Here is a 17746-nt window from a genome sequence, read left to right as displayed (position 1 = left end):
GGGTAGTGGCCTGCTGATTAGGGGGGGGGGGTGTTCCCACTCCCCTCTGAGGTTACTCGAGATACTGAGCCAAGTCCTGTGGCTCCCACATGCCGATCCCTCGCCTTGCATCTCCTCCTTTCTTCTGCAGCCTTGCTTCTTGCTTCCCTCGTCATGTCCCTCTGCAGAAACACGTCCATGTTGTCCTCTAGTCTCATAAGTTTGTTCCTCCTGTACAGGATCTCCTCTTTTGTTGTCTTGCTTGTGAGCACTAACCTTATCAGTCGTTTCCTTTCTTTCTTGTAGCCACCCAGCCTGAAAACCTTCTCTATGTTGCTATTAGCCCCAACCATATCCAGACCCTCCAAAATCTTTATCGCCATTGCTCAGTCCTGCCTTCTCCACTCCTCTCGGTTGGATCCATCATGTTCCTGTATTCCTACAACTATAACAGATCTTTTTCATTCCAGCAATTGTGTAGAACACTTTGCAGCTTCCTGGAAAGTAGCTACTTTCATAGCTGCTTCCTCCAAAGCAGCCTTAGCACTTGGGTTGTTTGCAGCATTTCTGCAAACGAGGGTCGCCCTGGAAGGAGCCCTTCATCCCCTGTTTCCAGAGGGTTGCTTGCCTTGCACTGGTTCAAATTCAGATTTTCCCTGAGTCTCCGTATCTCTTCTTTGGCTTCCCCAACTCATTCCGGAGACTCTGTATTATTTCATTCATTTTGCAGTGTGTGTATGTTAACATTTTCCTACAATCAGTAAATTTGTGTCTCGTGGCAGGTACATGGCGGTGCGGTACGAAGACCTGTGTATGGATCCTGAGAAAATGGCCCGCATGATCTTCTCCTTCCTGGGTTACCACACTCTCCCACCTGCTACTGTCAGGTAACACTCCCCTCCAACCTGTCACTGGTTAAGTAACACTCCCACTATCAGGTAACACTCTACCTCCTGTCACTGGTTAAGTAACACTCTCCTACTGTCAGGTATCACTCTCCCACTGTCAGGTATCACTCTCCCACCTGATATTCCCAATGATCACCAACATTCACTCTCCCTCAATCATCTTGGCAACAGGTTCCTGGCTGCCAAGCTGGTGCTTGTTGATGTCAACCAATATACACGATTTGGGTGGAAATTGTCAACAAACACTAATATGATTACCATTTACAGCTTCCTGGAGCGATTTACTTCAAGAGACAACGCAAGCAAAAAATTCAACATTAAGAGGAACTCTGGCAGAATGTTGCAGCAGTGGCGGTCTGTCATCACTCTGGACCAGCTGGTGGGGATCGAGAAGGCGTGTGGCTCCACTATCAACAACCTCGGCTTTCATCTCTTCCACGACCTCCATAATGCGAGAAACTTGTCTCTTCCCCTTTATGTCAACTCAACCCAAAATAATTTCTTTCTGTACAACGTTGTTGATTAAATTATAAATGTTCTTGATATTTTTTTTTATCTCTGTTTATATCTTATATTTAGAAATATATTCATTAATTTGTGTACGAGTTAAGAATTATGTTAACTTTCCGCTTTTGCTATTGGCAATGTTTGGTAGTGAAATTAAAACATGCAAAACCCAAACATTGTAGAATTTTTTCAAAGAATGACAGCCGTTGGTAGTAGCCGGGGACCGGTAGCGGTAACGATAGCCTAGCTGATAGGCTATCCTTTCTCCCCAACCCCCCAAAGCACTCCCTCCTACACTAATCCACCAAGCCCCCCTCTCCCCTACCCCCTCTAGCCCCCGCTTCCCAACCCCTCTCAAGCCCTCCCTTCTCCACCACCCTTTCAATACCAGACCCTCTCAGCCCCCTCACACCCCAGATCCCCCAGGTCCTCCTTCTCAGACCTTTCCTGTTTCCCTACTCCAGTGAAATCAATAGAAAGAGTCAGCTTCAAGGTGATGTGCTCGAACATATATGGGATCACAAGCAAGACAAGTGAACTAAGGGAAAGAGCACAAGAAGTGAACCCGGATGTTATTGGACTCATGAGAACAAAAGTCTCAGGAATCATAACAAATGCAGTGTTCCACAGGACTACACAGTAACAAGGAAAGAGAGGGAAGGAAGGGGAGGAGCCAGAATGGAGAGGAATGAGAAGGGAATGGAGCTTCAAGGAGATGGTTATCCCGGGCTGCTAGAGATTCAGAGACTACATTACAGGCACCATGACAATTGGAGGACCAAGAGTAGAAGTAGCAGTGATATATAACCCTCCACCAAACAACAGAAGACCCAGGCAAAAGTTCAACAACTACAACATGGAAGTTAACACTATAATTGAGAGGGCAGCCTCTGCTGCCAGTAGAAATAGATCCCATCTGATCATCATGGGAAGACTTCAATCACAGAAGGAGAGACTGGGAGAACAAGGAACCACATGGAGGAGAGGAAACATGGAGAGCTAAACTATTGGAGATGGCGACAAGAAACTTTCTAAACCAGCATGTCAGGGAACCAACAAGAACGAGACGAAATGATGAACCAGCGAGACTCGACCTAGTCTTCACTCTGAGCGACTCAGCGAGACTCGACCTAGTCTTCACTCTGAGCGACTCAGCGAGACTCGACCTAGTCTTCACTCTGAGCGACTCAGCGAGACTCGACCTAGTCTTCACTCTGAGCGACTCCTACATTAGGGAAATCAGTAATGAAGACCCAGTAGGAATTGTAGGAAATTTTACCCGCCATATCTATATTAATATCTAAGAAATGTATCATATCTAAATCATATCAAAATCATATCAGAATCCCTACAGATTCATTATACATCTGGATCCTGCAAGACCATCCCGCCAAACACACACCGAAACTACGACGTTGGTACAACGTTCGAACAAGTTTTAACACTTCCTAACCAGTTTTAACAACCAATATAGCAAGTTGTAACAACGTTCTAATAGGTCATAAACACGTTAAGCCAACATGTAAACACTTTATTACAAGTTGTAACAAGCGGAAAATAGAGACAGTTTCGGTTTGTGTTTCCAGGGATACCACCTATGAGCATACAACCATAGGGCCCTTGGTTACCTACGTGACTTTGTGCATGATTTCTCAAGGATCCAGAAGCTTCTAGAAGGATTTCTTAATTAAAAAACTATTGGAACAATTGAATCGATTTCCGGTAGGGATTAACTCAAATCCTTAATAAGAATCAGTAATGCTTGAAAGTACTACTTGTAATCTTTAAATCCTATATCTAATTATATTATAATCACATCTTATCTCAATCATATATCTAGACATTAAAAATAATCAATCAATATTCATTGAAGGCTATCTTGCTCAGGGAGCATAGGGGGGGGGGACGATGGCTGGGTAGAGAGGCACCCACCACGCCCCGAGGCAGAACGCGTGTGTTTACAAACAGTGAACACGTGACTGTGCCTTGCGAACAATTATTCAGCTTAGGACACCTTATCCAGTTATCTTTATCACCAGTGATTACTCTCTAGAACTAGGGAAGTACCTGGACAATATATCTATAAGGGAAAAATTCCTAGAACATAGCTAAATAAGTGTAGAGTGGAGCACACAAGGTATCGCTGTCTCCACCTCCACCATCACCACTTAGAGTGGAGCACACAAGGTATCGCTGTCTCCACCTCCACCATCATCACGTAGAGTGGAGCACACAAGGTATCGCTGTCTCCACCTCCACCATCATCACTTAGAGTGGAGCACACCAAGGTATCGCTGTCTCCACCTCCACCATCACCACTTAGAGTGGAGCACACAAGGTATCGCTGTCTCCACCTCCACCATCACCACTTAGAGTGGAGCACACAAGGTAATCGCTGTCTCCACCTCCACCATCATCACGTAGAGTGGAGCACACAAGGTATCGCTGTCTCCACCTCCACCATCATCACGTAGAGTGGAGCACACAAGGTATCGCTGTCTCCACCTCCACCATCATCACTTAGAGTGGAGCACACAAGGTATCGCTGTCTCCACCTCCACCATCACCACTTAGAGTGGAGCACACAAGGTATCGCTGTCTCCACCTCCCACCATCACCACGTAGAGTGGAGCACACAAGGTATCGCTGTCTCCACCCTCCACCATCATCACGTAGAGTGGAGCACACAAGGTATCGCTGTCTCCACCTCCACCATCATCACGTAGAGTGGAGCACACAAGGTATCGCTGTCTCCACCTCCACCATCATCACGTAGAGTGGAGCACACAAGGTATCGCTGTCTCCACCTCCACCATCACAACTTATCTAATGTATTGCAACCGCAATTAAGAACGTAATCAATTAGCGATGCTACTAGAACAATCTATCTTGAGGTTATCTTGAGATGATTTCGGGGCTTTTAGTGTCCCCGCGGCCCGGTCCTCGACCAGGCCTCCACCCCCAGGAAGCAGCCCGTGACAGCTGACTAACACCCAGGTACCTATTTTACTGCTAGGTAACAGGGGCATAGGGTGAAAGAAACTCTGCCCATTGTTTCTCGCCGGCGCCTGGGATCGAACCCAGGACCACAGGATCACAAGTCCAGCGTGCTGTCCGCTCGGCCGACCGGCTCCCTCTACAGCAAAGCTGTGATATAAAATATCGTGCCTTAAATCGACAAGAGAGTTATCCAGTCTGGCACACTTATCAGACAGGCACCCGGCATTCAGAGAAGTATATTGAATGTTGTTTAGTGTATTAATTGGTCAATTGTATGCTTGTATAACTTTAATATATCCAATAAGTCTGTCTGTCTGTTTGTCAGTTATAGGGTGAGGCAATGCCTCATATTTCAGTGAGTATTCATTAATCTTGCAGCGAATTGAATCTTTTCCAGGACCCCCGACACTCGTGAAGTTCACTGTCTCGTAAGTGTCCCTAGTCTGGGAAGAGTTTCAGTCGAGGTGACTATACCTCTTCATATAAATTGAATATATCTATATATATATATATACTTGAATATATAAATTAAGTTAACAATTGCTTACTTAGCTAAAATATAAGTATATCTAATTGAATATACTCTCTCGTTCTTAGTTAATAGTACTTATACTACATTTAAGGTCATTTATCATACTTCCACAATTTAAATTGTTGTGTTTATAGTACAAGAATATATTGGCTGTTAATCGTTATGGTGCTAGACTGGACTATGTACATGTTTAAATCCCTGATTTTAAACAGAACCAGTATTCAGTCATAGAACTGAATTGATTAAAAACTTATCCTTGTATTTAAAATACAAGCTGATGTGAGATAATTGCCTGCAAGTGGATTGTGGAGCTTCAATCAACCTCTTCATTCACCCCCCCCCCCCCCCACCTGCCCCATACAGCCCACAGTCTGTCATTAGGAAAAGAGGAGCTAGGATTTACGACCCTAGCTAGAGACTTTAGTTGAATTAATTTTGCATACAGTAATTTGTTAATTTTTAGTACAGTACAAGTAGTTCTCCTCTCATATCAATCCCGGCAGTTTTCCCCACAGGAATGACCGATCACAGTGTACTGATGTTTGGGTATCTGGTTGAAGAAGGGTCTGGATCTGGTACTCAAGGAAGGGACCTGAAAACAAAAAGCTGGAATTCCATAAGGGAAACCATGAGGAGATAAGAAAATTCCTAACAGATATAACATGGGAATCAGAGCTCAGGGGAAAGACGGCCCAAGACATGATGGACTACATCATGCATAAGTGTAAGGAAGCAGCAAACAAGTTTGTCCCAGTCCAAAAGGAAAAGAAAACTAAATGCAGATGAGAAACCCATAGTTTAATCAGAGATGTAAGCTAGCAAAGCAACAAGTACAAGGGCGTGGAGAAACTACAGAAACAACAGGACACTTGAGAGCAGAGAAAGATACCAGAGCGCCAGGAATGAATACGTCAGGGTGAGAAGAGAGGCAGAAAAGCAATACGAAAATGACATAGCAAGCAAGACAAAGACTCAACCTAAATTGCTGCCCAGCCACATCATGAGAAAAATAACAATGAAGGAACAGGTAATGAAACTGAGGATAGGGGCAGACAGATTCACTACAAATGACAACGAAGTGTGTGAGGAACTCAATGATAAATTCCAGGAGGTCATCACATTAGAGCAAGGAAAAGTTCCAGAGATAAGAAATGGAATAGATAACCAGGCACCGCAAGAGGAGTTCGGGATTACCAGTGGGGGAGGTGAGGAAGCTTTTACTAGAGTTGGATGTGACAAAGGATATAGGCCCAGATGGAATATCACCATGGATACTAAAGGAAGGAGCAGAATCACTGTGCCTGCCACTCTCCATAGTGTATAACAAATTATTGGTAACAGGAGAACTGGCAAAAATTTGGAAGACTGCTAATGTAGTCCCGATATATAATTAGGGGGATAGGCAGGAGGCACTGAACTACAGGCCAGTGTCCCTAACTTGCATACCCTGCAAGTTGATGGAGAAGATTGTGCAAAAAAAGCTAGTGGAAAATTTGGAATGAAATAACTTTGTAACATAACATCAGCATGGGTTCAGGGATGGCAAATCATTCCTCTTAGGAGTAATTGAATTTGTTACGGCATCGACACCTTCATTGGAGTATGGAGTGGCGATTTCGGCGCCATCTATGGGTTGGCACCTCAGTTTCCATGATATTGGACGCTATGTGGACAACGCCATTTGTTGGTGTTGGCATGGTAGCAATGAATGGCTCCTGTTTCCTGCCTTAGTCAGAAAGAGAGGTGGATGTAGGTGACCTCTGGTGGGTGACCTCTGGTGGGTGACCTCTGGTGGGTGACCTCTGGTGGGTGGCGTGCCATGATCAGTGCCATCTAGGATGTGCTACAACTCCCCAGTGATCAGTATTTCCTCATGGTTTCCCCAGTGTCCTGTCCATCTCATTAATGTTTCGTACAGGTTCGTATCCTGGCCGGGGAGGATTTCCTGGCGCAAATCCTTAACTGTAGCCTCTGTTTAACGCAACAGTAAAATGTGTTCTTGGTTGTAACAACGATTCTTCGCGGCGGGGATCGTATTCCAGGGACCTGCCCGAAACGCTACGCGTACTAGTGGCTCGACAAGAATGTAACAACTCTTGTATATATCTCAAATCTCAATGACGTTTTTATGTCCACCGAAGTGACGTGTGGCGGCAATTGTAGTGAGGAAGGCAGTTTACCTTGGGCAGTTCACGAACCCTTAGCTTGGTCCTGAAAGAAGACTAAGTAATCCACAGTCGATCAAAGCAGTGTGTTAGCTGCTAGTATACACAGTGTTGGCGAAGATCGGCATACTCCGGGATTGGCTATTAAGGGATACAGTGATATGCCTATAGTGAAGTGCTGCTAGCAAACTGTTAGAGGCTTCTACCAGGGTATTCGCTATACCCTGTATGCGTGAGTTTAAGACCCCTGTCAGTGTGTTGATGAAGCCCTCTGCCAGTGAAATGAATTTGGGATTTTTTTTCAACAACAGTAAGTTAAGGGTCCTCTGATAGGTTAGGTGGGCAGGAAATTCTCATAAAGTTTCAAAACGTTATGAAAAACGTTAATTTAAAGAGTCCTCTCATAACCTCTACGCGTACGCCGGACGACTCAAATAGAAAACGGAACAGAACGTCACTTTTGTGAGTCGATTTCATTTCAAATTACGTCCAAATTTGGCCATAGCGCCGCGCATACGAGCCAAAAGTGACGTTATTTTTAAGAGGACGGGTTGGCCAGTGAGTAGCTGGAGAGCGAAGGTGGGATGTAGTCACATCATGATACTGTGTGGGGAGACTGGCCCAGGTGGAGAGGTAAACTCGCCAGTGTTTGCCAGTACAAGTGGACAAGGTACTGGGACTGGGGAAGCACTGGAGTTGATGCACACTGTTAGTGTATTAGTGTCCTGTGTGAAAGAGACGCTATTGTAAATAAGTGTAGTAATAATCCATATATATATATATATATATATATATATATATATATATATATATATATATATATATATATATATATATATATATATATATATATATATATATATATATTTCCCCCCACCCCCTTTTTATTTATTCATTGCACTAACTACAGTTATTGAAAGCATACTACCGACTTGAGGTCGGATACTATAGACAGGTTATAACATCAAGAACTCAGTTACTGGTCCATAGTGGTCGTAACAGAATTCAACGACCAGTCAACAAAAATCAGGCAAGAAAGAGATGGCTTTCTCTTTCAATAGGCTCAGGAACCTGTACACCAGTTGATTGACAATTGAGAGGCGGGACCAAAGAACCAAAGCTCAACCCCCGCAAGCACAATTAGGTGAGTATAATTAGGTGAGTACACCTAACATTCAGACACAAGACCCAACATTCAGACACAAGACCCAACATTCAGACACAAGACCCAACATACAGACACAAGACCCAACATTCAGACACAAGACCCAAACATACAGACACAAGACCCCCAACATACAGACACAAGACCCAACATACAGACACAAGACCCCAACATTCAGACACAAGACCCCAACATACAGACACAAGACCCAACATTCAGACACAAGACCCAACATACAGACACAAGACCCCAACATACAGACACAAGACCCAACATACAGACACAAGACCCAACATACAGACACAAGACCCAACATACAGACACAAGACCCAACATTCAGACACAAGACCCAACATTCAGACACAAGACCCCAACATTCAGACACAAGACCCAACATTCAGACACAAGACCCAACATACAGACACAAGACCCCAACATACAGACACAAGACCCAACATACAGACACAAGACCCAACATACAGACACAAGACCCCAACATACAGACACAAGACCCAACATACAGACGCATCAAGCAACATACTGACACCAGACCCAACATACAGGAAAGGCTAAAGGAGCTGAACCTCACATCCCTGGAAAACAGAAGAGTAAGGGGGAGACATGATAACCACCTACAAAATTCTCAGGGGAATTGACAGGGTGGACAAAGACAAACTCTTCAGCACGGGTGGGACACGAACAAGGGGACACAGGTGGAAACTGAGTACCCAGATGAGCCACAGAGACGTTAGAAAGAATTTTTTCAGTGTCAGAGTAGTTAATAAATGGAATGCACTAGGAAGTGATGTGGTGGAGGCTGACTCCATACACAGTTTCAAATGTAGATATGATAGAGCCCAGTAGGCTCAGGAATCTGTACACCAGTTGATTGACAGTTGAGAGGCGGGACCAAAGAGCCAAAGCTCAACCCCCGCAAGCACAATTAGGTGAGTACAATTAGGTGAGTACAGACGCATCAAACAACATACTGACACAAGACCCAACATACAAACACATCAAGCAACATACTGACACAAGACCCAACATACAAGCTGACTGAATGGTCTAACAAATGGCTACTAGAGTTTAACTCAAGTAACTGCAAATAATGGAACTAGGTGTAGGGAAGAAGAGGCCTGGCAGAAGGAACAAAACCAAATGGAAAAGGAAATCCTAAAAGAAACGGACAGACAGAAAGATCTAGAGATTAACATCACACTGAACTTGTTTCCCGAAGCCTACATCGAAGGGATATCATCAGCGGCATATGAGAGGTTGGCGAGCAAATAAAGAGGGAAATAAAAATCTTAAACAAGGAATAGAAAAACTGACTTCTGAAGCATATAAAGTCTGTCTGAAACATGTTCCTTTGAGGAAAGCCAGAAAGAGATCTAACGTAGAAAGAGAACGTAGACGACACTATCAAAGAAGAAAAAATAACGGTAATGCTTAAGCAGACATAACTTTTCATACAAAGAAGGAATAATTTAAACAGGGAAATTGAAGAAATCTAGCAGAGACTGAAACACTCATATCGGATTGAAGAAAGGCAACTAGAACTTATGCGTTGGGAGCCTCGTAGCCTGGTGGATAGCGCGCAGGACTCGTAATTCTGTGGCGCGGGTTCGATTCCCGCACGAGGCAGAAACAAATGGGCAAAGTTTCTTTCACCCTGAATGCCCCTGTTACCTAGCAGTAAATAGGTACCTGGGTGTTAGTCAGCTGTCACGGGCTGCTTCCTGGGGGTGGAGGCCTGGTCGAGGACCGGGCCGCGGGGACACTAAAAAAGCCCCGAAATCATCTCAAGATAACCTCAAGATAGAACAGAAAGCAATTCAAGAATTAAGAAAAATCCAAAATATTTCTTCATATATGCGAAATCAAAAGCAAAAACCACTGCCAGTATTGGACCTGCTCGTACGAGTGAAGGTTCATACACTGAGGATGACAAAGAAATTAGAGAAATCCTAAAAAAGCAGTACGAGGACATGTTTAGCACTCCGATACACAGCATGAAAGTGGAAGATCCGGACAACTTCTTTATGCGTGATATCCAATGCCCTGTATATATAACTGATATCAACACGAGCGTGGCAGATATTGAAAGAGAAATTGACGAACATGCCATGCACTCAGCCCCGGATCTAGACTCAAGGAATTTCATATTTATAAAGAAATGCAAAGTGCCAGTAGCACAGGCACTCAGTATAGTGTGGAAGAAGAGCTTGGACACAGGGGAGATACCAGATGCGCAGTAGCCCCTCTACACAAGGGAGGGAACAAAGCATTGGCAAAGAATTATAGACCAGTTGCACTAACATCCCACATAATAAAAGTATTTGAGAGAGTGATCAGGAGTCAGCTCACTAGATTCATGGAGACCAATGACCTTCACAACCCAGGCCAACATGGATTTAGAGCGGGTAGATCATGCCTCTCACAGCTACTTGATCACTTCGCAAAATCACTGAGGCATTAGAAGGAAAACAGAATGCAGATGTGGTATGCACGGACGTTGCAAAGGCGTTCGACAAATGTGACCATGGAGTGATAGAACACAAAATGAGGTCAATGGGAATACCCGGTAAAGTAGGACGCTGGATACTCGGTTTTCTGTCGAACAGAACACAAAGAGTAACAGTCAACCTTATAAAATCGAGTCCAAGCGCAGTTAAAAGCTCAGTACCTCAAGGTACAGTCCTTGCACCGCTGCTTTTCCTTATTCTCACATTAGACATAGACAAAAATACACGTCACAGCTTCGTGTCATCCTTTGCAAATGACACAAAAATCAGTGTGAAAATTACCTCTGCTGAAGACATTGAAAAATTTCAAGCAGATATGAATAAAGTTTTCGACTGGGCAGCAGAAAATAACATGATGTTTAACAGTGACAAATTCCAGGTACTCAGGTACGGTAAAAATGAGGACCTTAAACATTATACAGGGTACAAAACACAATAAAATCTGCCCATAGTAGGAAAACAGCATGTTTGATTTGGGAATAATAATGTCTGACGACCTAACGTTTAGGGAACATAACCAAGCAAATATTGCGACAGCCAGAAAAATGATAGGATGGATGACGAGAACTTTCAAATCCAGGGATCCCACCACAATGGTTGTACTCTTGAAATCAGTTGTACTGTCCCGTCTTGAGTACTGCTGAGTACTCACTTTCCCCTTCAGAGCAGGAGAGATTGCTGAAATTGAGGGAATACAGAGAACATATACGGCACACATAGACGCGATAAAGCACCTAAAATATAGGGACCGTCTCAAAGCTCTCCAAATGTACTCACTAGAAAGGAGACGAGAGAGATACCAAATTATATACACGTGGACAATACTGGAGGGCCAGGTTATCTTGAGGTTATCTTGAGATGATTTCGGGGCTTTAGTGTCCCCGCGGCCCGGTCCTCGACCAGGCCTCCACCCCCAGGAAGCAGCCCGTGACAGCTGACTAACACCCAGGTACCTATTTTACTGCTAGGTAACAGGGGCATAGGGTGAAAGAAACTCTGCCCATTGTTTCTCGCCGGCGCCTGGGATCGAACCCAGGACCACAGGATCACAAGTCCAGCGTGCTGTCCGCTCGGCCGACCGGCTCCCTATCGAAATCCCAAATCGTCTCAGTAAAAGAATAACATACTGTACACACACAGAAATCACAACCCGCCAAACACACACCGAAACTACGACGTTGGTGAAACGTTCGAACAAGTTTTAACACCTCCTAACCAGTTATAACAACCAATATAACAAGTTGTAACAACGTTCTAATACGTCATAAACACGTTAAGCCAAGATGTAACAACTTTATTACAAGTTGTAACAAGCGGAAAATAGAGACAGTTTCGGTTTGTGTTTCCAGGGAATAGCGTGATATATCAAATGAAGAAATCCACAAGGGCCGTAATATGGGTTCGAACAAACGTCCGGGATGATACCAGACGCGCCTTAGTCGACTATGCCACGATATGGTTAAAAGAATTGCAACCTGGAGTGCTATATACTGCCCTCTCAAGGCTCCCGCAGCTTCACCGAAGCACAGACCGGGGTGGATTCACACAATTTCCCCCCCATGCACCCAGGCTCTGTCAACCAAATGTTCTACCTCTTCGCCCTTACTTCAGTACACACAGAAATCACAATTGCGTGATATATCAAATGCTCAAATCCACATGGGCCTTTCTTGAGACGATTTCGGGACTTAGCGTCCCCGCGCCCCGGGGACGCTAGGCCCCGAAGTTGATCAGCAAACGAAGTACTTCAAAGTACTTCGAGTACTTCAAAGGTACTCGACCAGGCTTCCTTTTAGTTACCACCCCCCCCCCCCCAGGAAGCAGCCCGTACCAGCTGTCTAACTCCCAGGTACCTATTTACTGCTAGGTAACAGGGGCATCAAGGTGAAACATTTTACCCTTTTGTCTCCGCCTCCACCGGGGACCGAACCCAGAACCTCAGGATTATGAATCCGAAGCGCTGTCCACCCAGCTGTCAGGCATCTGGGATCGTCCCGGACGTAGGTTCAAACCCTCATCCCGGCCTTTGTCAATTTGTAACATACTGGAGTGAACGATATGAAAGAAAATGCAAAATAGAACCAGTGAAGAGGAGGGGTGTCCTAAGCAGAATTAGAGAACTCTGTACAAACATCAGAGGTTCAAAATTGTCCAACATCCTTCCAGCGAGTATACGAAATATTGCCGGAACAAGCGTGGACATCTTCAAGAGAAAACTAGATAGTTTTCTTCAAGAAGTACCAGACCAACCGGGCTGTGGTGGGTATGTGGGCCTGCGGCCGCTCCAAACAACAGCCTGTTAGACCAAGCTCTCACAAGTCAAGCCTGGCCTCGGGCTGCCTTGGGGAGTTTCTTTGAGGTTACATTGAGATGGTTTCTGGGCTCAGCATCCACGCAGCCCGGTCCTCGACCAGGCCTCCTCGTTGCTGGACTCGTGAACCAGGCTGTTAGACGCTTGAACACTGTGAGGGGTCGGCCAGTTATGTCCCTTATGTGTAATGGAAGCGTGTTGAACAGTCTCGGGCCTCTGATGTTGATAAGAGGTCTCTCTATCAACATCTCTCTCTCTCTCTCTCTCTATCTAGAGGTGCAATAGTACCTATTGCACCTCTGCTTTTCAACAGGGGTATTCTGCACATCCTGCCATGCCTCCTGGTCTCATGTGATGTTATTTCTGTGTGCAGGTTTGGGACCAGCCCCTCTAGTATTTTCCACGTGTAATTATTAAGTATCTTTCCCGCCTGCGCGCAAGAGAATACAGATTTAGGCATTTTAGTCAGTCCCCATAGTTTAAATGTTTTACTGAATGGATTCTATCAGTAAAGGATCTATGCACGCTCTCTAGATCAGCAATTTCTCCAGCTTTGAAAGGGGCTGTCATTGTGCAACAATGTTCCACCTCAGAGAACACAAGCGTCTTGAAAAGTATCATTATCGGAATAGCATCTCTAGTGTGAAAGGTTCATGATATCTAACTTGTCATTTTTCTTGCAGTTGTGACGGCTACTTTATTGTGTTCTTTGAAGGTAAGGTCTTTTGCCATATTTATACCCAAATGCAGGCGATGAGTCACAATAACGTGGCTGAAGTATGTTGACCAGACCACACACTAGAAATTGAAGGGACGACGACGTTTCGGTCCGTCCTGGACCATTCTCAAGTCGATTGTCTTATACCCAAATCATTTACATTGCCTCTTCGTTCATTGTTATGAGTTGACTGCATTTTGTACGTGCCTTCCGTTTTTATATTTTTTTTCGTAGCGCAGGAGCTGGAACTTATCTTCGTTAAACACCATATTATTTTCTGTTGCTCATAGAAAGACCTGGTTTTCATCTGATTGGAGGTTTGCCGTGTCCTCTATGTTGTCAACTCTCATAACAGTCCTAGTGACATCTGCAAAAGATGATACAGTACTAGCAGTCTCCGTGGTGTGGTGGTAAGACACTCGCCTGGCGTTCCGCGAGCGCTATATCATGGGTTCGTATCCTGGCCGGGGAGGATTTACTGGGCGCAATTCCTTAACTGTAGCCTCTGTTTAACGCAACAGTAAAATGTGTACTTGGATGAAAAAACAATTCTTCGCGGCGGGGATCGTATTCCAGGGACCATAGGATTAAGGACTTGCCCGAAACGCTACGCGTACTAGTGGCTGTACAAGAATGTAACAACTCTTCTATATATCTCAAAAAAATCTATAGATTGTGTCCTTGTCTATGTCCGATATGAGGATGAAAAGAATTCTTCTCATCCTGGGAGAGTTCTTCTGGTAGTAGAAGAACTCCCAGAACCCCATAAAGCAGGTAACTTTAGGACAAATGTTGTAATGGTACCCAGCGTAGCTTCGTAGCCTGGTGGATAGCGCGCAGGACTCGTAATTCTGTGGCGCGGGTTCGATTCCCGCACGAGGCAGAAACAAATGGGCATAGTTTCTTTCATCCTGAATGCCCCTGTTACCTAGCAGTAAATAGGTACCTGGGAGTAAGTCAGCTGTCACGGGCTGCTTCCTGGGGGTGGAGGCCTGGTTGAGGACCGGGCCGCGGGGACACTAAAGCCCCGAAATCATCTCAAGATAAAATCAAGATAGCCTTTACCTCTTACTCTAGGACAATTCTGGCCGTTAATTAACGATTCTGATGTTCACTAGAGTTCTTACTGTAACCTCCAATCCAGTAAGGCCTTGTAACTTGAGCGTTAGATCGCCTAGGTACCCTAACTAGGTACCCTAACTAGGTACCACAAACAAGGACGCTGTGCTTATCAGCTACAAGCAAACTCTGAGACACTATACTGTTGCCTCCACCTAAACCGAGAATTTCTCTAATCGCGCTAATTGACTGCGAGAAAGGATCAGTCAGTTGCCACATAAATCCATGAATGTGGATTCACAATTATTTGACAGGAGGGATGAATTTACTTTAACGTGGATTATGTGGATTAACTCAATAGATGGACATATTTTAAATAGACTAAGAAGTGCTTGTATTGTTCACAGGAGTTTATTCAATACATAGGGAAATATAAAAATAGTGGAAAATTCCACTAAACAATAGTGGAATTTCACTAAACAATATCACTGCGGAACCATTTCAATCCTTATTTATTTCACAAAAGTTACATGAAGAGAACACTCCTTAACTGAAATAAATTCCTAACTAGTGGCAATGGTTTTAAACAGTGGATTTCCCCTAACTGCACTTAAACTCTTAATAGACTCCACCTTGAATACACCAAACTCCCTTTGCTGAGATGTTGATGACTTTGGGGATGTGTCCTCTGTGTCACTGCCCGCTGACTCCACACTGACTTTGGGGATGTGTCCTCTGTGTCACTGCCCGCTGACTCCACACTGACTTTGGGGAGGTGTCCTCTGTGTCACTGCCCGCTGACTCCACACTGACTTTGGGGAGGTGTCCTCTGTGTCACTGCCCGCTGACTCCACACTGACTTGACCTAGCTCTGACCTCCCACAAGCAAGCTGAACTTGGCTGGTTCCCAAACTAAATTTCAAAGATAATTAGTAAAGCAAAAGATATTCGCAAAGCAACTAAGGTTAACTGGATCTTTATTCTCCATTGATGGTAATTTATCATAGTACTTGAACTATGTTAATTATTAGCTATAATATTACGTAATAACCTGAATTCCTCCACTTTATATGAATTAACAATTAAGATGGTTATCTTGAGGTTATCTTGAGATGATTTCGGGGCTTTAGTGTCCCCGCGGCCCGGTCCTCGACCAGGCCTCCACCCTCAGGAAGCAGCCCGTGACAGCTGACTAACTCCCAGGTACCTATTTACTGCTAGGTAACACGGGCATTCAGGGTGAAAGAAACTTTGCCCATTTGTTTCTGCCTCGTGCGGGAATCGAACCCGCGTCACAGAATCACGAGTCCTGCGCGCTATCCACTAGGCTACGAGGACCCTTGTAGGTGGCCATTGGTAGGTGGCCAGTTATCACTGCGGAACCAGCCACTTGGCTAGGGAGTCGACCTTCTCACTAGACTACCGAACAAAACTAGTTCTTATATTCTAAATGAGTCAACTGCCTTTTTGTCAACTTAAGGGACTGATTCTTTATTCTCAATTGACGTTAAATTATCAAGGTCTTTAACAGAAGAAGTTATTAAATATAATTAGTTTAATGCCCGGATTTCTCTGCTTTAAATGAATTAACAAGATGGAGTCTTGGAGTAGACAAGGTGGGGGGGGGGGGGTGAGTCTGCTTCACTAGTGACCTGACTGGAGGGGTGGGGGGTGAGTCTGCTTCACTAGAGACCTGACTGGAGGGGGGGGGGGGTGTGAGTCTGCTTCACTAGTGACCTGACTGGAGGGGGGGGGGTGTGAGTCTGCTTCACTAGTGACCTGACTGGAGGGGGGGGGGGTGTGAGTCTGCTTCACTAGTGACCTGACTGGAGGGAGGTGAGTCTGCTTCACTGGAGACCTGACTGGAGGGGGGGGGGTGTGAGTCTGCTTCACTAGAGACCTGACTGGAGGGGGGGTGGGTGAGTCTGCTTCACTAGTGACCTGACTGGAGGAGGGGGGTGAGTCTGCTTCACTAGTGACCTGACTGGAGGGGGGGGTGAGTCTGCTTCACTAGAGATCTGACTGGAGGGGGGGGGTGTGAGTCTGCTTCATTAGTGACCTGACTGGAGGAGGGGGGTGAGTCTGCTTCACTAGTGACCTGACTGGAGGGGGGGGTGAGTCTGCTTCATTAGTGACCTGACTGGAGGAGAGGGGTGAGTCTGCTTCACTAGTGACCTGACTGTAGGGAGGTGAGTCTGCTTCACTAGTGATCTGACTGGAGGGGGGGGGGTGAGTCTGCTTCACTAGTGACCTGACTGGAGGGGGGGGTGAGTCTGCTTCACTAGTGACCTGACTGTAGGGAGGTGAGTCTGCTTCACTAGTGACCTGACTGTAGGGAGGTGAGTCTGCTTCACTAGTGACCTGACTGGAGGGAGGTGAGTCTGCTTCACTAGTGACCTGACTGGGGGGGTGAGTCTGCTTCACAAGTGACCTGACTGGGGGGGGGTGAGTCTGCTTCACTAGTGACCTGACTGGAGGGGGGGGTGAGTCTGCTTCAATAGTGACCTGACTGGAGGGAGCTGAGTCTGCTTCACTAGTGACCTGACTGGAGGGGTGGGGGTGAGTCTGCTTCACTAGTGACTTGACTGGAGGGGGGGGGGGTGAGTCTGCTTCACTAGTGACTTGACTGGAGGGGGGTGAGTCTGCTTCACTAGTTACCTGACTGGAGGGGTGGGGGGTGAGTCTGCTTCACTAGTGACTTGACTGGAGGGGGGGGGGTGAGTCTGCTTCACTAGTTACCTGACTGGGGGGGGTGAGTCTGCTCCACTAGTGACCTGACTGTAGGGGGGTGAGTCTGCTTCACTAGTGACTTGACTGGAGGGGGGTGAGTCTGCTTCACTAGTGACTTGACTGGAGGGGGGTGAGTCTGCTCCACTA

At 45.5% G+C, this 17746-nt stretch overlaps 1 protein-coding gene and 1 long non-coding RNA gene across 2 annotated transcripts in view; both read left to right on the top strand.

Annotated features, from left to right (window-relative positions):
• The first annotated feature begins 758 nt into the window (after positions 1-758).
• LOC138364094 (uncharacterized) lies at positions 759-1425 on the top strand. The gene is made up of 2 exons (XR_011228287.1): positions 759-866; positions 1155-1425. It is a non-coding gene; the product is annotated as an uncharacterized lncRNA (long non-coding RNA).
• Positions 1426-5926: 4501 nt separating this feature from the next.
• Positions 5927-17746, top strand: part of LOC138364203 (zinc finger protein 530-like) — a 30042-nt gene continuing 18222 nt past the window's right edge. The window contains exons 1-2 of the mRNA XM_069323528.1: positions 5927-6151; positions 8271-8864. Of these exons, the coding sequence (XP_069179629.1) occupies positions 5927-6151; positions 8271-8864 (819 nt within the window). The remainder of the gene's footprint in view (positions 6152-8270; positions 8865-17746) is intronic.

Source organism: Procambarus clarkii, chromosome 12 (assembly GCF_040958095.1).
Source record: "Procambarus clarkii isolate CNS0578487 chromosome 12, FALCON_Pclarkii_2.0, whole genome shotgun sequence".
Classification (NCBI taxonomy): domain Eukaryota; kingdom Metazoa; phylum Arthropoda; class Malacostraca; order Decapoda; family Cambaridae; genus Procambarus; species Procambarus clarkii.
The sequence above is the reverse complement of the archived record's forward strand: the minus strand, read 5'-3'. Positions and strand labels throughout refer to the sequence as shown.